Below are 22,915 nucleotides of genomic sequence, written 5' to 3' on the forward strand. Positions count from 1 at the left end.
TAGATACTTCCTGAAACTAAATTAACAGCAGCGCTTCCTGATTCCTCTCTTTTTCCACAATCTGTTCTGTTTAAATGAAATCTTGTCCATGTATACCTACGTAAAACTCTACCTGTAGCACGAGTTCTCTGTGGCTGCCCTTTCTTTAGTAAGTTACTCTGTCAATAATGGTAAATCACTGCCTTTTCAGAAGTAAATACAATGTGACATGTTCAACCACAGTTTTATTGAAATATCCATGTATGGTAAAATGTTCCTTACTAAATTTTAAATATGGTAGAGAAGAGATGTCTTATCCAGCTGGTTAAATATTGTGTATTCACATTCTTTACATTTGCATTTAGTAATATTGCATTTCTTTGCATCCAATGGAAAATAGGACTTAAAGGCACGGATTGATTATGAATAATGAAGATAACACATCAAACCTGAAAAAATTATCAAAAATAAGGAGCTCCAAAAACATCAGTGCAATCAGAGGCAGAGGACAGATCCAGGAAGACGCAGTCAAAGGCAATTCAGTGAGTGTACGAGTCTGAGCTCTGCACCTCAACACCCCAAGACGAAGAAATGACCTCTACAAAATTAAGGCAACAAAACTGACAAACCACCTGCTGTATAAACAAGCGTCCAACACCAGCTTTGATCATGAGGCCGGTATGAGAGTTGGAGGAAGGTCTCGTGTCTATATGGGATCCATCGCTTGGAACAAACTCCCTCTTCAACTTTGAGCTGTTAGCAACATGATAATGTTTAAAAAAGGTTTAGAACTTGGCTTTTTGTCCATGTTTGAAACAAACTGATTTACTTTCTTTTCTGACCCGTGCTTTGCCCTGGGACACTCTTTGGAGTAGCTGTACACATTACAAGTCGCTTCATCATCATGATGTGGCTAGAGCAGTGCTTCGCTATCTAAACTGGCAACAGACCACCATTCAGTGCTCTAGGTGTATTGCAAACTCTTCCTAGCCAAACCGCAGGCACCAGGGAAAAGCACAACGAAGTGGAGCCTAACAACTGATGGCTAAAGGAAAGCGGAGATCTGCTCTCTGAAGTACAGAGTATTGTCCCAATTTGCACCTACAGGAACGAAGATTAAGCTTTACCCGCAAGCATGCGAAGCCATTATCCAATCTAAAGATGCAATCACCCACAAGGAAGCCTTACTGATATTACGAATGTGGCAGGTATTTAGTGAGTCTTGTATTTTATTGTTAAATCGGAAATCAAGCGTCCAAAATATAACACGCATACAGGGAATGTGAAAATAACGCATGTAGTTTATTAACTATGCTGACCCTTCAGGAAACAGGGTCAGGAGAAAAATCGTGCAATTCCACTGAATATGTCAAGAACTTTAGCCAATTAGAAACCATAAAAGAGCATCAGCAAATACAAACAGGGGAAAAACCATACCATTGCAATGAATGTGTAAAGAGCTTCAGTCAAATTGCAAACCTCCACACACATCAGAGAATACCCACAGGGGAAAAAACATACCATTGCAGTGAATGTGTGAAGAGTTTCAGTACGTTAGCAAAACTCCAAGCACATCAGAGAATACACACAGGGGAAAAATCATACCATTGCAAGGAATGTGCAAAGAACTTCAATCAGATTTCACAGCTACACATACATCAGATTATACACACAGGGAAAAAACCATACCATTGCAGTGAATGTGCCAAGAGTTTCAGTACGTTAGCAGAACTCCAAACACATCAGCGAACACACACAGGGGAAAAACCATACCATTGCAAGGAATGTGCAAAGAGCTTCAATCACATTTCAAACCTCCACAGACATCAGAGAATACACACAGGGGAAAAACCATTCCATTGCAAGGAATGTGCAAAGAACTTCAATCAGATTTCACAGCTACACGTACATCAGAAAATACACACAGGGGAAAAACCATACCATTGCAGTGAATGTGTGAAGAGTTTCAGTACATTAGCAGAACTCCAAACACATCAGCGAACACACACAGGGGAAAAACCATACCATTGCAAGGAATGTGCAAAGAGCTTCAATCACATTTCAAACCTCCACAGACATCAGAGAATACACACAGGGGAAAAACCATTCCATTGCAAGGAATGTGCAAAGAACTTCAATCAGATTTCACAGCTACACGTACATCAGAAAATACACACAGGGGAAAAACCATACCATTGCCGTGAATGTGCCAAGAGTTTCAGGACATTAGCAGAACTCCAAACACATCAGCGAACACACACAGGGGAAAAACCATACCATTGCACTGAATGTGTAAAGAGCTTCAATCACATTTCAAACCTCCGCAGACATCAGCAAACACACACAGGGGAAAAACCATACCATTGCAGTGAATGTGTCAAGAGTTTCAGTACGTTAGCAGAACTCCAAACACATCAGCGAACACACACAGGGGAAAAACCATACCATTGCAAGGAATGTGCAAAGAGCTTCAATCACATTTCAAACCTCCACAGACATCAGAGAATACACACAGGGGAAAAACCATTCCATTGCAAGGAATGTGCAAAGAACTTCAATCAGATTTCACAGCTACACGTACATCAGAAAATACACACAGGGGGAAAACCATACCATTGCAGTGAATGTGTGAAGAGTTTCAGTACATTAGCAGAACTCCAAACACATCAGCGAACACGCACAGGGGAAAAACCATACCATTGCAAGGAATGTGCAAAGAGCTTCAATCACATTTCAAACCTCCACAGACATCAGCGAACACACACAGGGGAAAAACCATACCATTGCAGTGAATGTGTAAAGAGCTTCAGTCACATTTCAAACCTCCAAACACATCAGAGAATACACACAGGGGAAAAACCATACCATTGCAGTGAATGTGTAAAGAGCTTCAGTCGCATTTCAAACCTCCAAACACATCAGAGAATACACACAGGGGAAAAACCATACCATTGCACTGAATGTGTAAAGAGCTTCAATCACATTTCAAACCTCCAGAGACATCAGCGAGTACACACTGGGGAAAAACCTTACAATTGAAATGAATGTGGCAGTAGTTTTATTTTCTCTTCAGCATTAAGAAATCATCAGCGAGCTCGCAAAGGGGAAACAAATCTTTTAAATGCCATGAATGTTTGAAAAGCTGAAGTCCATTATCAATTCTAAACAGGCATCGGCAAACACACGCAGAAGAAAAGCCTTCAAGTGCAATGAATGTGTGAATAAATGTAGTCAATTATCAATCCTATATAGACATCAGCTTACACACACTCTGTAAATACCGTACAACTGTAGTGAGTGTAGAAGTACCTTTAGGAAATCTTCTGCATTAAGGATTAATCAGTTAATGCTCACAGAGAAAAATCCTTTCAGGTGCAGTGTCTGTGTGAATATCTTCTGTCAGTTATTAAACCTACGGATACATCAACTAACTCACACAGAGTAAAAATGAGCATTGCAATGAATGTCAGAAGTGATTTTGTCGATTGCGAACACACCTGGGGTAAACCTTACAATTGCACTAAAAGTGTGACGAGCTTTTGTCAATTTCTGATCCTAAATAGCCTCAGCGAACACACACCTTCATTTAACTCACTTAGAAATAATCCTAGAGATGCAGTGAATTTAAAAAGAACTTAAGAACATTAACAATAATATTGACTCATCTGAGGACATATACAGGAGCAGAACAGTGCTGTTATTGTGAGATGAAGGAATTACAGGAACAAATATATAATTATGTGTGTTATTCAAATACCAGATGAATGAAGAGTCGACTAGAAGAAATGAAGAAAACCAAAGATTTGTAGAATAATAAAAGTGTCTGTTCCCAGTGATTGTTCACTTCGGTACACATAGAAAAAAAAACGTGATATAACAGGAAATCCACTGGGAGACTAGCACAATGTGAAATAAAAGAAAAGAAACACTGGGGGTTTTTATTTGGCGATGAAGAGTTGCAAAGAAAAACATCCAAGTGTTCCTGTTCATGCTACCTGTAAAAGTGTAGGGATGAATATGATTCTGCTTGCACACATTACTATATTAGCATAAGTGAGTTAGTTGCAAAAACGCCATTTTGCTGCTTTTGCACTCGACACTACATCTCTGTTTTTATAAAGACAAACTGCTTGCTTTTCCTTCACATGAGAACGATCTGTTTTTCACATCTCCAGACTCACACTGCGACCTCAAGTCTGCACAAAGTGTTTGAGGTTAAAATAACAATGTATGCTGTTGATGCAGGTTGATCGGCCCACGCTCTAAACACAACACGAACACAGCTGCTCATTTCTGAAACTCAGGTGCTTTTAATATTGCACTGCACGCATGAGTCTAGCACTTGGGAAAAACCTTTCAATCAACAAAGAGCTCTGCTGATCTGGGGTGCGATTCACTTCACCTGACTTTGGATGTATGGGGTTCCCGGTTTTAACCTAGTGATCTTCTATTATTATAATACCTAGCTCCTAGCAAGGGGAGGGTGGTACACAAGGCGCTATAGACCTGGTTCCACTATCATTATAATAAGATTTCTCGCTCTGTATTTTATGGAATTGTAACAATGTTGATTGTATTGATTTTATGCATCTTTTTACTTATGTTAGCAAATATACTGCATCTTAGAGCACGTAGTTGAAATAAACCTTTTAAACTATACCGTGTCTTTGATTGCTCACGTTGTGGACATTTATGAGAATAAAAACAAAAGAGTGTTCTTGATTCCCACTATTCCTGAGAGGTCCCAAAGTCGCTTGTTCATTGGTAGCTTCGCTGTAGTACGGAGAATGAATGAGACACTGTTGCTAGTCGAATAGGGGTTCTGGGCACTGAGGTGGGTTTTTGGTACACCACAATACACTGAGGTCCTGGTTTCCTGCGCATAGTTCTGTGCATGAGCAGAATTCCCGCAACATGGTGCCCAAAGTCTTGATTAGAGCTCGTATCTGTCCACAATACCCTCAACACCTTTTCCTGTTAACATGCGTGACGGAATACCCTACCTATATGAATGTGTTATAGGTTAATTCAAGCATGAGATTTATGAAAAGGTTCACATTTTGAATACTACCCTTTGTTGTACTGCAATTTATATAAATTGTTTTTCTTCTCTATGTCCTCATGGGTGATATTGACATAGCTCAGCATAGTTGGACAGCGCTCCGGCGTCATCTGACGCAGTTTGGAGTACCAGACGATGGTATGTCTGTTATCTTTGTGGTGAGTGCATAGTCGGCGTTCTCCTTTGAGCTTTTCTACTCTTGGGTCACGTTTCCTGCAATAAATGCAGATGAGGATACATTTCATACATACACTCACACTGCGATTCCTGTGAACTATACTCCATATAGGACACAAGAGATTCCAATTTCGCCATGGCAGCATCGTGTTTGGTTGTATGGCACACTCCCCCACACCGTAACTCCGGTTCGGTTAGGTCGCTTGTCAATTCCTGGGGCAACTTGGCCAGTCTTAGCCGGGTTCACACCATATTCACGTTATCTCAATTCCCCGATTGACGACTTGTGTCAACTTTATACCTCTTTTGTTGGGGTACATAGGGCTTTGGTTCAATATGTTTCTTGCGCCGGAACAAGTTGGACCGGCCGGGATGTAGATTAGACCATTCATGGTTAATTCGGTTAATTCGGTAATGGGCAAGCACCCTCAAACTAAGTACGATATGCCTTATTGTCATGCTGAGAAATTTGACCAACTGGAAGCAGTGTTTCCTAATACCACTCCTGTGGAAAAACACAGGATTCTCACAATTAGTTTGCAGAAAGACTTATTGCCAGAGTTAACAGATTGTGAGATTTGGGGTAAAGTATTTGCAGCAGAATATGCGAAGTATTTCTGCGCGCTGTCTATGAATGTCTTGCCCTCTGTGATCAAGCATGTTCCGGATGAGCACAGTGCGGAGGCGGCTGTGGAGTTGAGAATGAGGCTCGTTGGAGTGTTTGACGTAGTTGCTGATCTCATCTTTTGTAATGTAAAGGGAGATGCGGTTAACTTTCAGGTGTCGAATGCTTTGCGCCTTGTCTAAGACGTCGACAAACCCCGAGCGTTACCATGAATTATTGCAGAGGCTTATAAGACCATTGGCCGCAATAGTTTGGGTGTTAAGCCTTTTGCTAAAACGGCAACTCAACCGCAGACTCAGATAGCAAAGTCTACTAAAGACAACCATCCAAATTTTCCAAAACAGAATTGGAAGAATAAAAATCAGGGGAAGCAGCAAAAGAAACAGGGGTCGCCTCCGGCGTCGCGATACCAGCGTCGCTCCGAAGCCGCCAATTCCTTTGTTGTGCACGGCGCAGCCGATTTAAGGCGCTGCCACCGTAACTGCACCCACTTGAGATACCATCTTGCTGGGAGGAAGGGTTGCGTTCCAGTTGTTGGACGCCTCCCGCCCTCCCAGTATATTTAAGGTGCGTCACATACTATAGCTGTGATATTGGCCATATTCTCCCCGGAGGCGGAAGCCGGGGGCTCTCAGCTCTTTTCTGTTCACTGCCTTACTGCACGCTCTTGAAATACGAAGTACGTGTATTTTAAAATCTGTATATATTTTAACAGCTCTATTTTAAACGCTACCTCTTTACACTTCGGCGCGAGACTAGCGTCGCTCCGAAGCCGCCAATTACTTTGTTGTGCACAGCGCAGCCGATTTAAGGCGCTGCCACCGTAACTGCACCCATTTCAGACACCATCTTGCTGGGAGGAAGGGTTGCGGTCCAGTTGTTGGATGCCTCCCGCCCTCCCAGTATATTTAAGGGCGTCACATACTATAGCTGTGATATTTGCCATATTCTCCCCTGAGGCGGAATCCGGGGGCTCTCAGCTCTTTTCTGTTCACTGCCTTTCTGCACGCTCTTGAAATACGAAGTACGTGTATTTTAAAATCTGTATCTATTTTAACAGCTCTATTTTAAACGCTACCTCTTTGCACTTCGGCGCGAGACTAGCCTTGCTCCGAAGCTGCCAATTCCTTTGTTGTGCACGGCGCAGCCGATTTAAGGCGCTGCCACCATAACTGCACCCATTTCAGACTCCATCTTGCTGGGAGGAAGGGTTGCGGTCCGGTTGTTGGACGCCTCCCACCCTCCTCATAACCCGCCCCTTACATGTACAAAAACATTAACCCTCCCCATCCCCGCAGCGGGCGGGCGCAGCGGGCGCGCCAAAGGCAAGCCCGTCTGCGCCCGTCCGCGCCTGGACCGGGCCCTGGGCCACCACCCCTGGTCCCCTTAACACAGCGACTTGTCTACACTACTCTAATATTAAGCTGCTCGAGATGCGTCCTCACAATCACTGCGATTGTCGAAAGCTTGACCCAATATCCCTCCCGGTCTTTTCACACAGTTCTGTCCCCATTGTATGGTTTCTATCCCCCTCGCCATTAAATCACCCTGCAGTGCTAACAAAAATACACATACCAGCATATTAATAGCACTTTCTAATGTACGCTCGCTCGGTAAACACCGACAGGATATAGCAGACTTGATAGAGGATAGGAATTTAGATATATTATTCCTGACCGAAACTTGGATGGACAATTCATCCGACCCAGACCTAGTGATTGCAGTCCCAAGAGGTTTCACAATCTTTAGACACGATAGACAGCATAAAAAAGGGGGCGGACTAGCGATTATCGCCCGTGACTCACTTAATGTGAGAATTACTGCCACCCCGTCATCTTCCTGCGAAGCTTTGCAATTCGCAATCATGCTATCCCCTTCGAACAACTTCAAAGGGATCCTCGTATACAGACCACCTGGATCACGACCACAATCAGACTTTATCACGGATTTGAGTTCTATCCTGGAATCCCTGGCTCTGGAAGACTCTTTTACAGTTTTGGGTGATTTTAATTTTCACCTAGACAAACTAGAGGATAGGGATACTTTATCTCTTATCTCATATATGAAGACATTTGGTCTTCCCCTTCTGGTTAACTCTCCTACGCATGACGGTGGCCATACACTGGATGGCATCTTCTCCAATCTGGAGGATATCCACATACATCAAATCCTCCCTTTCACTTGGTCAGATCATTACTCCATCTTGGGCTCCATCATCATCCAGGAAACACTCACCGCTAAAGTATTCGCCAATTCCCGTCAACCGTTTAAAGCCTGGAATGACATAGATAGTCCTAGCCTGAAAACGCTACTTGGTAATTCAAACCCCATTTTTTCCCCATACCCCAACATTGCCACCAAGCAATTCCACGACTGGCTGGGTACTGCCGCTAATTCACTGGTTCCCACTAAACAGGCGACCAGAAACAGACTCGCCCCCTCGACACCTTGGTTCACTGAAGAACTAAGAACCCAGAAACAACTCTGCAGGAACAAGGAGAGGCATTGGCGGAAGGCCTATAGCGAAGACAACAGAATTCGCTACAAGGAGACGTTGGTCAAATATAAAACCATGATCAGTGAGGCTAAGAAAAAGTACTTTAGTGAACGGATAGAGATAGCAAAAAACTCCTCTAAGGAACTTTACGATACCACCAAGCAGCTAGCTGGTTACTCCCCTGATCTGAACCCACCTCCCTCTCAATCTCTTTGCGATGCCCTGGCTACCTTCTTTTTCACGAAGGTCAATGACATCTTCTCGGCTTTCTCAAATAATACTAATACCCCCTCTATTACCCATACCTCGACTTACTCTGCACCCAAGTTTACTCATTTTACAGATATCACCAACACTCAAACTGCGGAAATCATCACCACGATCAAAACAGGCTCTGCACTTGATCCTTGTCCTTTTAAAATTCTTCCACCTATTATCGATGTGCTTATACCTGCCATTACTCTAATATGCAACACCATGTTCAGATCAGCTATTTATCCAGACGCCCTAAAAAAAACTCTCCTCAAACCATTACTAAAGAAGCCTCACCTTGATAAGGATGAATTGAAAAACTACCGGCCAATTGCAAGCCTTCCATTCCTGGCCAAAGTGGCCGAAAAAGCAATGAATTTAAAACTATCTGCTTTCATAGAGGAACACCATTTACTCGATGATACTCAATTTGGGTTCCGCCGATTCCACGGTACGGAGACTGCGCTGATCAAAGCCGCAGATGACATCAGATCTGTTAGACCTGTCAGCCTTAGGGTGGTCTTTCCCCGTGATTTTTTTGCCCTTGCCTCATTTTTCCCACCTTCTTTTTGTTGGCCCTTAGGTCTTCGGGCACCTTTTCATAGCTAATCTGTGTTAGGGTGCAGGTGCTCTCTACTTCCAACATGGCTGCCACTGGCCCCTGCTACTGCAGCGAGGTCTTTTTAGTGTAGCACCCTAGTTGCCAGGAGCAGGCTGGGTCCCCATACAATGTTGCAACACCAGCCACCCAGCCCCTGTCCATAGTTAGAGTGGGGAAGCTCCTGGAACCTTCCAGAAGAAAGGCGGACCTGACTTTTCCGGCCTTAGAGAGTGGTCACCTGACCTGGGCATATATAAGCAAGGGAGGGAACTTTTTCTAGTCAGTTGGAGCATCACTGACCTGGGGAACCCACGCAGGAGTTTTAGGCGGGAGGGACTAGTGAGGAACCTATGCTACTGGCAGTGACAGGATTAAGGTGCTGCCTCTTAAGCTGGGTGAGGTGTCCAAAGCTAGCCCCCTGTGGTAGGGAACCCCAGGGCCCATCTGCAGTGACTGAGGAGAAATTCTTCAAGCCTTCAACTCATCACCCCCCTCCCCCCTTCCACTTCAAGAAACAAGCAACTAAGGGCACAGAACCATCCAAGCGCCAAGAAACCTGCTTCCTGGGACCAGGTACTGGACTGTGCTGCCCTGCGCATCCCCTGCCTACAACTGGGCCTACCTGCCCCCCCCTGACTGAACTGTGGGCCAAGCGCTACAATTTGCTCCCATCCTGCCTGCCTTGACCTAACTGTGCCCTCGAGACTCTAGCCCTGAAGCCCCCTGTGAGGCACTGGTATTCTAAAGCGCTTCTCCCCCTCAGGAATCATCTTGTCAGCGAGGCGCTGCATTTGCCCCAAGCACTCACCTGCTGTCCCCGAGCGCTGCGATAGCCTGTCGCTGTCTGCCGCTCTCCCGCTGGGCCTGGAGGCGCCAGTGGCCCCCTCCTTCTGCCCAGCCGAGACTGCCCCTCAGGCGCTGTCGCTCAGCGCACCAAATCACCGCCGCAGCCCACGGAAGCGCTGTGATACCCCTCGGTGGCCCCCGGTAGCAGAAGAGGGCCGCCGCAGTGTGGCCGGGCCCCACCCGACTAAGAGGAGGTCCCGCGGCAGCCCCCGGAGCCTGAGGAAGGCCGCCGTGTAGTCCAGTCAGGCCTCGTTAGGCCTGAAGCCAAGTCGCTGCCTCCATCACGTGACGAGGGCGTTCGGCCCCGTCATTGGCCGCGCCCCCGTCTCCCTGTGCCGCGATTGGTTCCGCGGCCCGGCCCACACTGCTCCCTCATTGGCCGTCACCGCGGGCCCCGCTGACACGGCCCGGCGGCCGAAGAGAGCTGCACTTCACTACGGAGGGGGCCGCTGAGCCTGAGAGCCCCCTCCGCTTGGCGCCCCAAACGCTGGTCCAGCTTCGCCCCGGCGCCGGGGCTCCACAACTGCCCCCGCGGCGCACAGGGCCTGAGCTCCTTTCCCTCCAAGCGGACACTTTACAAGGGCAAAGTGTCCCCCCAAGCACTCACCTGCTGTCCCCGAGCGCTGCGATAGCCTGTCGCTGTCTGCCGCTGTCCCGCTGGGCCTGGAGGCGCCAGTGGCCCCCTCCTTCTGCCCAGCCGAGACTGCCCCTCAGGCGCTGTCGCTCAGCGCACCAAATCACCGCCGCAGCCCACGGAAGCGCTGTGATACCCCTCGGTGGCCCCCGGTACCAGAAGAGGGCCGCCGCAGTGTGGCCGGGCCCCACCCGACTAAGAGGAGGTCCCGCGGCAGCCCCCGGAGCCTGAGGAAGGCCGCCGTGTAGTCCAGTCAGGCCTCGTTAGGCCTGAAGCCAAGTCGCTGCCTCCATCACGTGACGAGGGCGTTCGGCCCCGTCATTGGCCGCGCCCCCGTCTCCCTGTGCCGCGATTGGTCCCGCGGCCCGGCCCACACTGCTCCCTCATTGGCCGTCACCGTGGGCCCCGCTGACACGGCCCGGCGGCCGAAGAGAGCTGCACTTCACTACGGAGGGGGCCGCTGAGCCTGAGAGCCCCCTCCGCTTGGCGCCCCAAACGCTGGTCCAGCTTCGCCCCGGCGCCGGGGCTCCACAACTGCCCCCGCGGCGCACAGGGCCGGAGCTCCTTTCCCCCCAAGCGGACACTTTGCAAGGGCCCCGGAGGGCCGAAGAACACAAGGTATTCCCCTGGGGAGGAGGGCGGTAGGCCGAGTGAGGCCCGAGGTCGCCCCTCCCTCGGGGTTAGCTGAGACTGGGTCCTGTTGGCCCCCTTCTGAATGTGCCTCGAATATTTGGAGGCTGGAGGGTCAGACACTTTCCTCATTATATCGTAGTACACCATATTTACAAGCCTGATATGTTCAAAGTGAACCGTATTTACAAGCCTGATATGTTTAAAGTGTACCAAATTTACCAGCCTGTTAATGAGAGGGAGAGTCACTTCACTGTACTGAATTTTCTTGCAGAGGTGGACTTCCATAATATTCTGATGATCTGATCTGAGTCGCAAACCGATCTGTATTCACAAGAAGAAAGGCTTGTGGTTGATGACTAAAGGCTGTGTTCTTTGAAGTTCCTTGTTAGACTGATAAGTACTTGCTGGAATGTTTTATTACTTTCTAGGAAAAGCGTCCATGAGAGGTTTGATGTGTTACTTAAACGCAATGCTATAGTCGCTTCTTGTAGGATCCTCCAGGTTTATACAATTACCCCTTTGCCTGCCAAAGAGTCTGATGCGACAGGCGGGGTTAGTTAATGTTTCATTGCTTAGATGAGCTGGTTATTATTTTAATGAAAAGTCTTACTGAAATGCTTAATGAAATGTTCACCCATTTACAGGAAATGCAATCTGAATGTGATTCATGAAATGTCTTAATGAAATGCTTATCTGAAATACTAATGAATTACTAATGCATCGCTCTATTTGAAAGCCTATATAAAAGATCTTGATTTCTTTCAAATACAACTACTGGTGTGGTCTCCATTATTGCGCCACTGTGTGTTTCATTGGATGTGTGTGTTAAGTGGCTGCTTTACACGCAAGCCCCTGGCTGCCTTCCTGCTTGAGCCAAGCTACCCCCCGGAGAACTGGTGGTCCCAGTTCTTACATTGGTGGCGAGCGGTGAGATCCAGGAGGACCTGTAGCTACCTAACACCCTCCAGTGGGACAGAGTGTACTGCAATTAATTGGACACCTGTCGTGCTTCAAGCAAACCCAAATGCCCACCGCTGTCTAGCCTGCAGCAAAGTGTGTTGAACCAGCATTGTTGCCCACATCTTAGAATTTTTCTTCCAGGTTATCTAGGTCCTCACCTGACAGAATGGAGTTCCAGCTGGCTGACCTTGATAGGTACACGGTAGTGCAGTTAAGGGAGCTTTGTCAGGGGATGGGGGTGCCTGTGGGGACGAGAGCTGTAAAAGAAGAGCTCCGTACCGCCTTGAGGGCATGGGTAAGGGCCCACCCAGAGGAAGAAGAGGATGGGGAACAGGTCACACACGGGGAGGCGGACACTCAGGAAGACCCAGGCCTGCTCAACATTGACATGTCAGACAATATATTGCCAGGAAGATGTTCCAGGGCAGGAAGCAGTGTATCTAGGGAGAGTGTGTCACCGCAGGAGTACAAGGACAGGAGGGAGGAGAGACTATTGAAGTGGGAGCTTGCCAAGTTAGAGCACGAGAGGGAGAGAGAAAGAGAAGATAAGAATCTGGCTTTAGAGAGAGAAAGGGAAGATAAGCAGTTTGCTTTGGAGAGAGAGAAATTAGCATTGGAGGAAAGGAAGCTGGCGCACGAGCTGCAGCTCAAGGAAATGGAGCTGCAAGCATTGCAGTTGAGTGCGCCAGGAAGTCCTAATGGTGGCAGCGTACCAGGAGCTCATCAGGAGCCCAGATTCAGGTTACCCAAGGAGGTGATAGCGAGCTACACCAAGGGTGATGACATTGCCAGGTGGTTGGAGGCGTATAAGGTGGCCTTGACTGCCCATGGGGTGCCTGAGAAACACTGGGGAGGTGATTTGTACCGGTATATACCTCCTGATGTCAGGGACTCACTCCTGTAATTGGAGAAGGCAGACCAGTTTAGGTATTCCCCCATGAAGGAGGCACTTATCAAACATTTTGGCCTCACCCCTGAAAGGTATCGCCAGAGGTTTCGTGGCAGCCATAAGCTGTCCACGCAGAATTGGGTGGATGTTTTTGAATATGCCCGAAAGGCTCTGGATGGTTGGGTGCGTGGCAGCGAGGTGCGTGATTTTGAGGGTCTGTATAACCTTTTTTTGAGAGAGCACCTCTTGGATAAGTGTTTTCCGGGGTTGCGCCAGCATTTGGTGGACCCCAAGCTTACTGATTCCCGTGAGCTCGCGGAGGAGGCGGAAATTTGGGTCAGCACCCAGGTGTCACACAAGGGCCCCGGGGGAGATGGCCCGAAAGGCAGTCAGGGCGCCCCTCAGAAGAAAGAGGGTGGAGATAAAAGAACGGAGTTCTCACGAGGACCACAAACTAGACAGTTTGGGAAAGGAGTAGGTACCCCACCTCAGAACCGTTCCCCAAAACCCACTTACCCTGACAAGAGTCAGCAGCCAAAAGTGGTCCGGTGCTATGAGTGCGGAGAGGTCGGACACTACAAGGGAGATCCCCAGTGTCGCAAACGACCCCCAGCCCCCACTGGTGGCAAGAGTCCCGGGGTGGCTAGCGTAGCGCTTGGGTTGGAGCTGCCCCTAGATAGGGAAGGGGAGTGGACAGGCCTGACCCTGGTTTCACTTGGGGATAGAGAGATGGTCCCAGTGACGCCCTTACCATCGAATACTGCTAAGTACCAGCAGAGGGTGAAGGTCAATGGGGAGGAGGTGGACGCTCTGAGGGACACAGGAGCCAGTATGACCACTGTAGTGAGGCGGCTGGTGTCCCCTGAGCAAGTTGTTCCTGATGTGTATCATCCGGCCGTGTTGGCTGACGGCAGAATGAGCTACTATCCCGTGGCTCAAGTTCCCTTTGAATGGGGAGGAGTGTCAGGCCCGTTGAGAGTTGCGATCAGCCCTGCCTTACCTGTGGACTGTCTGCTCAGTAATGACCTCAAGCATACCGCCTGGAAGGAAGTGAAGTTTAAGGCCCACACTGAGATGCTGGGATTACCAGGGTGGACTTGCATAGTCACCACAGCTGCTCGGCAAGAAGCTCAACCCGGGTTGGAGCCTGAAACAACGGCCCAACCCACTGTCGTTCCAGAGGAGAGTGTTGTTGAGGACACACCCTGTGTGACGGATGGGGAGCCCGCGGAGGTAACCCCGGAGTCCGTGGAGGTGGATGTCGTTCCCGTGGGGGACTTGCCGACCCTTGCCGAGTGGCATGTGGAAGGAGGTCCTACCCGGGAGGAATTCTGTTGGGCGCAGAAGGAGTGCCCCACGCTTGAAGGCATGCAGCGACAGGCCGAAGCCCAAGCGATGAACAAGGAGACCGGCAACTATCACGTGTATTGGGAGGATGGCCTCCTGTACAGTGAACCAAGGGTTCCGGTGCATGGGTCCTCAAGGGCCTTAGTTGTCCCCCAGTGTTACCGGGCCTTTTTGATGGAACTGGCGCATGAGATACCTCTAGCCGGACACCTGGGCCAGGTCAAGACCTAACGAGGCTAGTCCCACATTTTTATTGGCCTAGGATGAGAGTTGCCTCTGACACCTATTGCAAGACCTGCAAGACTTGCCAGGCCAGTGGCAAGACTGGGACCAAATTGAAGGCCCCATTGGAACCACTCCCAGTGGTCGGGACCCCTTTTGAGTGGGTCGGTATTGACATCGTTGGGCCGTTGGACCCTCCGACCTCTGCGGGACATCGGTTCAATCTGGTGTTAATGGACCACGCCACTCGGTACCCGGAGGCCATCCCTCTGAGGACCGTTTCTGCACCTGTGGTGGCGCGGGCCCTGATGGGGATATTTACCCGAGTGGGATTCCCCAAGGTCGTGGTGTCGGACAGGGGCACAAATTTCATGTCGGCCTACATGCAGGCCATGTGGACGGAATGCAGAGTGACCTATCGGTTCTCCACTCCTTACCACCCCCAGACTAACGGGCTCGTAGAGCGCTTCAACAAGACCTTGAAGGGGATGATCCGGAGTCTGCCAGAAGACCTGAGGTGGAAATGGGACATCCTCCTCCCTTGCTTGCTGTTCTCGTACCATGAGGTACCCCAGAAGGGAGTCGGGTTCAGCCCCTTTGAATTGCTCTATGGCCATCCCGTTAGGGGACCCCTCAGCCTGGTCAAGGAGGGTTGGGAGAAGACTTCGAAGAAGCTTCCCCGTGATGTTGTCAGCTACATGCTGGCATTCCGCAGCCAGATGGCCAAGCTGTGGAAGGAAGCCTCAGACAATCTGGAAACTAGCCAAGCCATCATGAAGGAGTGGTATGACCACAACGCTCGGACGGTGGAGTTGGACGCTGGACAGAAGGTGTGGGTCATGGAGCCTGGGGCGCTTAGTGCCCTCCATGACCGGTGGACTGGTCCGTACGAGATTGTGGAGCGTCGAGGCCAGACCACCTACGTCGTGGACTTGAAGACCCCCCGACAACCACACCGGGTGCTCCACGTCAACCGCCTGAAGCTTCATCATGAGCGATCAGAGCTTGCTCTCCTCATGGTGACGGATGGGAGCGAGGAGGAGAAAAGTGAACCTCTTCCTGACCTTCTAGCGGCTCAGGAGAAGGATGGTTCAGTGGAGGGAGTTGTCCTCTCCCTATCCTTGACCCCAGAGCAAAAGAGGGACTGCCACCAGGTATTGGCGCAGCAAGCCTCATTGTTCTCCCGCACGCCTGGAATCACACATCTGTGTACCCATGATGTGGACACAGGGGACAGTCCGCCAGTGAAAAACAAGTCTTACCGGCTGTCCGAGAAAGTGAGGAACAGCATCCAGGGTGAGGTGATCAAGATGCTGGAGCTGGGTGTGATCGAACACTCCAGCAGCCCGTGGGCTAGTCCGGTTGTGTTGGTGCCGAAAGCAGCTCCACCGGGCACCACACCAGAACTTCAGTTCTGTGTGGATTATCGGGGGTTGAATTCTATCACCAAGACAGATGCTCACCCGATACCACGGGCAGACGAGCTGATTGACCGGCTGGGATCAGCCAAGTACCTCAGCACCATCGACTTGACATTGGGGTACTGGCAGATTGCCATGGCCGATGGAGCAAAGGAGAAGACAGCGTTCTCCACCCCCGAGGGTCACTTCCAATTTCAAGTGATGCCCTTCGGGCTCAAGAATGCTCCGGCCACTTTCCAGCGGTTGGTGAACCAGGTATTATCTGGAGTCCTTCTCAGCAGCTTACCTGGATGACATAGCTGTCTTCAGTAGCACCTGGGAGGACCATCTGCAACATCTCCAGGAGGTGCTGCGGGCGTTACAACGTGCCGGCTTGACTATCAAAGCTAGCAAGTGCCAGATTGGACAGGGCTCTGTCGTGTACCTGGGACACTTGGTGGGCGGAGGTAAGGTGCAACCCCTCCAGGCCAAAATTGAGACCATCATGGCCTGGGAGCTGCCCAAAACTCAGACTGAGGTCTGAGCTTTCCTTGGCCTCACTGGCGATTACCGCAGATTTGTCAAGGGATATGACACCATCGTGGCCCCCTTGACTGAGTTGACGTCGAAAAAGCAGCCACGACAGGTCATCTGGACGGCTGCTTGCCTGGAGGAATTTGAAACACTGAAGCGCGCGATGTGTACCGCTCCGGTGCTGGCCACTCCAGACTTCCAAAAAGAATTCATTGTGCAGACAGATGCCTCAGAGCATGGCGTAGGTGCCGTGCTATCGCAACTCAATGATGATGGCCAAGACCAACCTGTGGCCTTCATCTCCAGGAGACTCCTCCCTCGGGAACGGCGATGGAGTACCATCGAGCGAGAAGCTTTCGCTTTGGTCTGGGCTTTGAAGAAGTTGAGGCCATACCTTTTTGGCTCTCACTTCCTGGTTCACACCGACCACCGTCCCCTTCGCTGGCTCATGCAGATGAGAGGCGAAAACCCAAAGTTGCTAAGGTGGTCCATTTCCCTACAGGGGATGGACTTTAGGGTGGAACATCGGCCCGGAGCTGACCACACCAATGCTGACGGTCTCTCCCGTTTTCTCCGCCTTAGTGACGAGAATTCCCTAGAGGTTGGGTTGCTCTCCCCACTTTCAGCTGGGGGGACGCATGTTAGACCTGTCAGCCTTAGGGTGGTCTTTCCCCGTGATTTTTTTGCCCTTGCCTCATTTTTCCCACTTTCTTTTTGTTGGCCCTTAGGTCTTCGGGCACCTTTTCATAGCTAATCTGTGTTAGGGTGCAGGTGCTTTCTACTTCCAACATGGCTGCCACTGGCCCCTGCTACTGCAGCATGGTCTTTTTAGTGTAGCACCTTAGTTGCCAGGAGCAGGCTGGGTCCCCATACAATGTTGCAACACCAGCCACCCAGCCCCTGTCCATAGTTAGAGTGGGGAAGCTCCTGGAACCTTCCAGTAGAAAGGCGGACATGACTTTTCCCGCCTTAGAGAGTGGTCACCTGACCTGGGCATATATAAGCAAGGGAGGGCATCACTGTCCTGGGGAACCAACGCAGGAGTTTTAGACGGGAGGGCCTAGTGAGGAACCTATGCTACTGGGAGTGACAGGATTAAGGTGCTGCCTCTTAAGCTGGGTGAGGTGTCCAAAGCTAGCCCCCTGATCTGGCCCAGTGGTAGGGAACCCCAGGGCACATCTGCAGTGACTGAGGAGAAATTCTTCAAGCCTTCAACTCATCACCCCCCCCCCCTTCCACTTCAAGAAACAAGCAACTAAGGGCGCAGAACCATCCAAGCGCCAAGAAACCTGCTTCCTGGGACCAGGTACTGGACTGTGCTGCCCTGCGCATCCCCTGCCTACAACTGGGCCTACCTGTCTCCCCCTGACTGAACTGTGGGCCAAGCGCTACAATTTGCTCCCATCCTGCCTGCCATGAGCTAACTGTGCCCTCGAGACTCTAGCGCTGAAGCCCCCTGTGAGGCACTGGTATTCTAAAGCGCTTCTCCCCCATAGGAATCATCTTGTCAGCGAGGCACTGCATTTGCCCCCAAGTGCTCACCTGCTGTCCCCGAGCACTGCGATAGCCTGTCGCTGTCTGCCGCTGTCGCGCTGGGCCTGAAGGCACCAGTGGCCCCCTCCTTCTGCCCAGCCGAGACTGCCCCTCAGAACGCTGTCGCTCAGCGCACCAAATCACCGCTGCAGCCCACGGAAGCGCTGTGATACCCCTCGGTGGCCCCCGGTACCAGAAGAGGGCCGCCGCAGTGTGGCTGGGCCCCACCCGACTAAGAGGAGGTCCCGCGGTGGCCCCAGGAGCCTGAGGAAGGCCGCCGCGTAGTCCAGTCAGGCCTCGTTAGGCCTGAAGCCAAGTCGCTGCCTCCATCACGTGACGAGGGCGTTCGGCCTCGTCATTGGCCGCGCCCCTGTCTCACTGTGCCGCGATTGGTCCTGCGGCCCAGCCCACACTGCTCCCTCATTGGCCGTCACCGCGGGCCCCGCTGACACGGCTCGGCGGCCGAAGAGAGCTGCACTTCACTACGGAGGGGGCCGCTGAGCCTGAGAGCCCCCTCCACTTGCCGCCCAAACGCTGGTCCAGCTTCGCCCCAGCTCCTGGACTCCAGAACTGCCCCCATGGCGCACAGGGCCGAAGCTCCTTTCCCCCCAAGCGGACACTTCGCAAGGGCCCCGGAGGGCCGAAGAACACAAGGTAACCCCCTCGGGAGAAGGGCGGTTGGCCGAGTGAGGCCCGAGGTCGCCCCTCCCCCTGAGCTGAGACTGGGTCCTGTTGGCCCCCTTCTGAATGTGCCTCGAATATATGGAGGCTGGAGGGTCAGACACTTTCCTCATTATTGTAGGAAGGTGGGTATCTGACTATGGTTACCCCCCAACTTTTTGCCTGGTGTTTAGCTGTTTTTTGACATAGTTGGCCTGGGATCCTGCTATTCAGGGCCCCATGGCTAATTGCTCTCTCCTTAAAATGGACTCCATGTACCTTAGGTGCATACACAATTGGAACTGGTTCACCTTATAGGCCCCTGTAACAGTGTCCCATAGGTACCCAGGGCAGAGGTGTAGCCAAGGCCTACCAGGGGCTGCAGCATGTATTGTGCCACCTCTGGCCTGGCCTCCATATTTTGACACAACTGGCTGATCACTCAGCTGGAGTAGGTTGGTGTAATCACCTCTTGCTTAGATATAGTATCCCTATATCTAACCTTAACTGGACACATGTTAACCTATAAGCCATTCCTATGGAAGGCCCCTGCAATCCTGGGGGCAGAGTGCATGGTTTCATGTGAGATGGTGCTCTAGCATGAGCTGAGCCTGTCTGCAGCTGTCTGGAACAACTCCCTTAGCTGTTCCGGGATATTGCCATACCATATACTCTTAAGTGCATTATAATCCTCGCAGTTATTTGCTAACTTTGGCTTGGCTTTATCAAAACATGTCGAGTAAGGTGTCATACGATTTGGAATACTATCCCCTCGACAGTTCTGTTGACGGGGATAGCATTCCACCCTTCTAGAGGGACACGACATGTACCTAGCCTTAACCCCGGTTAAAGTTAACCAGAGCCTCAGCATCACAAAATGGATGCTGCCACCACAGATACAAGTCTGACCTCCTGCTGCTGGGATTCCTTCCAGTGAGGAGGGCTTGGACAAAGGGTTTCCTGCCTTGGGAGGTGCGAGCACCACCCCAGACAGGATTTTGTGTATTGGGTAGGACAGGGCTGAATAGATTGAGACATGCCCGGGGCACACAAGGTGTCCTCGTGCATAAGCCAGTCCAAACCGGTCCTGGGACTTTCCAGACCCAGGCCTGGCGAGGAGCTGGACAAAGGAAAGGGGTGTAACCGCCCCCCTTCCTGGTCCCACCCAGAGGAGGGACCTCGCAGGCGATCCACCCCTCAGATTGGGAATAAGAGTGGGAGCAGTGCCATAGCACCTTGGATCATCCTGAAATCAACTTCCAACTAAGAAGACGACTGGACTTCGACATTCTGCTGCTCAGAAGGCTGAAGAGTATCTCCCTTGTGGCCTAGGAGTGGCCACCCTGTGAACTCAGGTACCAACCAGCAACTCGACATCTGCTTTGCCACCGCCTCCCGCCTGAGCCCAGAGCCTGACAAGACCCAGACTCCCAGACTTCTCACAGCTTGATCCACAGTCCCTGCAAAGAAGGGACCTGTGGAGGCACCGAGAGACGTGGGACCAGACCTCTTTGAAGACCCCCGAAAAGCTGACTACGCAGCATCCGAGGCATCCTTGACGTTGTGCTTTGGGGACTGAGAACCCCTACCACCGAGCAGCCCTTGCATCGAAGATCAGCCCCCCAGCATCTCCACGATCTGCGTGGGGCCCTTTTGCATTGTGCCACTCGACGCGCCATCCCGGCCACTAGCCACGTGGTCAGCGGCCATCTTGGCGAAGAAATCTACGAACTACACTGCGGGTCTAGTTGCTCCAGACTTGCCCTCGCTCCTGTAAAAAGGAGCACCCGCTCTGACCTTGCTCATACGAGTGATAAGCCTTTTTCTATTCCTGCGTGGCTTGCATTAGCCAAGGCCTGTTTGCTCCAATCAAGTTGCCGGCACTGCAACAGCGAGAAGCCTGCGTGGGACAGCTCGTGATTGACTCCTGGACGTCCTCGACCTCTTCGTGTCCACGTGGCTGCAGAGAGAAGCTACACCTCAATGCCTGTTTGCACCCGACATCACCTGGTTCCATCCTGGTTCCACGGTAGTCACTGGCTAGTGACTTTGAACATTGTCCCCTCTGCTTTCAGGTCTTCACAACTTCAGATCCACCCTTGGATCCACCGGAACTCTTCACATTGAGCCGCCTGCAGCATCTTCAGCTCCAAGCACCATCGACCAGCGTGACGAAACCCGACACTACTTCGACCCTATGCACCCGCGTCCTGAGGGTGAGGTACCTCAGCAACGCCGGTGTTCCCACACTGGTACACACCTCTAGTGTCTGTGTCTTAAGTTTCACTCCTCTAGGTCACTCGGAAGGTTCCTTTCTAACTAACTTTATAACTTTTACGCACCATAGACATTGCATTGGTGAGTGCGTGCACTTTAAACACTGCACCCGAGTCCCGCGGGCCTTTACCGACTTAGTCACTGCTAGTCCCGATCAGCTCCAGCGATTCCCAAGGCCCTAGGCCTATTTCCTTTTCGATTGGTATCTCTTATACTACTTTCTTAGCATATGGTTTAGGTGGCCCCTAGGGCTCATCCATATTGTGCAACTTTTGTGTATTTTAAACTGTCTTGTGTTTAACGCTTGTGCTTCTGTGCTCATAAAGAGCCCAGGGGATATTTGTAGTTAATAAATCTATATATATTTTCAATATATATCTGTGTGGTGTCCTTTCATTTGGTATTCAAGGGGGTTGTATATGGTAAAACAGCTTGCTTCACATGCCTTTCAGAGTTTAGCCTAAGACTGCTTTGTCCACGCTACCACTAGGATAGCTGGTCTATAAGGTTGACTTACAACCAATCATCATAAGGGTTGCTTGGCATGGTACAAGGTGATCACTAGAACTAGTGAGCATCATATACCAGACCAACTTCTCACATTGGTGAGCAGCGGATTGGGATTTGAGCTTGCTGTTGTTTTACCATTACAATCTTTGAGATTATCATTTGAAAGATCATACAGGTACCTGCTAGGTACATATAAAACAAAACTAGTATACTTAAGTACTACTGAACTTAGTTGTTGTAGAGGATAGGGAGTAGCACACCCTGACTACAACTACTAGATAGGTTTAGTAGGTAAACACCAGTGTAGGTAGACTGCAACATATCCACCCACACTAGAGCAATGTCTGGGGCAGAGGGTTCCACTGGGAATGTCTCTGTTGAGAGTGACTCTCCAAAGGCACCATCCGGATTTGCTATATTTTCCTTTAAGGAACTAAGACAGCTTTGTGTCTTAAGTGGTCTGAAGACAGGGCCATCCCCTACTACAGACCACCTTAGAGAGCTCTTAGACCAGTCTGAGGCTCTAAAGACCTCTAAAGCAGACCCCACAGGGAATGCTGGAGGAGGCTCTCCAACTGAAGATGACAGTACTGAGACCCCTGTCCCCATATTCCAGGTAGATGAGGATGACCAAGTCACTGGAGCTCCTCAGGTAGATGAGGAGGAGGAAGAAGAAGAGGAGACAGAAGGGGGGAGCAGTGATTCTGATATTGGCAGAAATAGTCAGGTACTAGTCAGCAGGCTTAACCAGACTAACGTAAGTATATTTGGGACTGAAGCAAGGATGACCTTGCCCAGGCACCCAGGTGGACTTAACAAGGAGCATAGGAGGAGGAGGAATCACTCAGGTGACTCCAATACCTCCCAGGCTTCTAGAGGTTCTCATGGTCACTCCAGGAGGGAGATGACTAGCCCTCAGAAAAGGAAACATGAGGCCAAAATGAGAGAGGCTGAGCTTAGGATCCAGAGACAAGAATTAGAAGTTGCCCTGTCCCAAGAGAAACTTGCTAGAGCAAGACAGCCTAGAGAGAGTGGGGTAATAGAACCCACTGGTGGCAGCATTATCCAAAAGGATAGAGACAGGTCTTTTGATACCAGAAACCTGAGTAAGATTGTGCCCCCCCCCTACAAGGCTGGGGATGATATCCACAAATGGATAACTGCAATGGAGAGAGCCTGCAGAGTACAGCAGATCCCTCAGGAGCAGTGGGCAGCAATCTTGTGGCTCTCCTTTGAAGGTAGAGGCCGAGACAGACTCATCACAGTTAGTGATGGGG

At 50.4% G+C, this 22,915-nt stretch overlaps 1 protein-coding gene across 1 annotated transcript in view; it reads left to right on the forward strand.

Moving 5' to 3' along the window:
• The first annotated feature begins 377 nt into the window (after positions 1-377).
• Positions 378-22,915, forward strand: part of LOC147737469 (uncharacterized) — a 71,519-nt gene continuing 48,981 nt past the window's right edge. The window contains 1 exon segment of the mRNA XM_086924138.1: positions 378-2,959. Coding sequence (XP_086780264.1) covers positions 1,291-2,959 — 1,669 coding nt within the window. The 5' untranslated portion in view covers positions 378-1,290.

The sequence above is a fragment of the Lissotriton vulgaris genome, chromosome 1_1 (genome assembly GCF_964263255.1).
Source record: "Lissotriton vulgaris chromosome 1_1, aLisVul1.2, whole genome shotgun sequence".
Lineage (NCBI taxonomy): Eukaryota > Metazoa > Chordata > Amphibia > Caudata > Salamandridae > Lissotriton > Lissotriton vulgaris.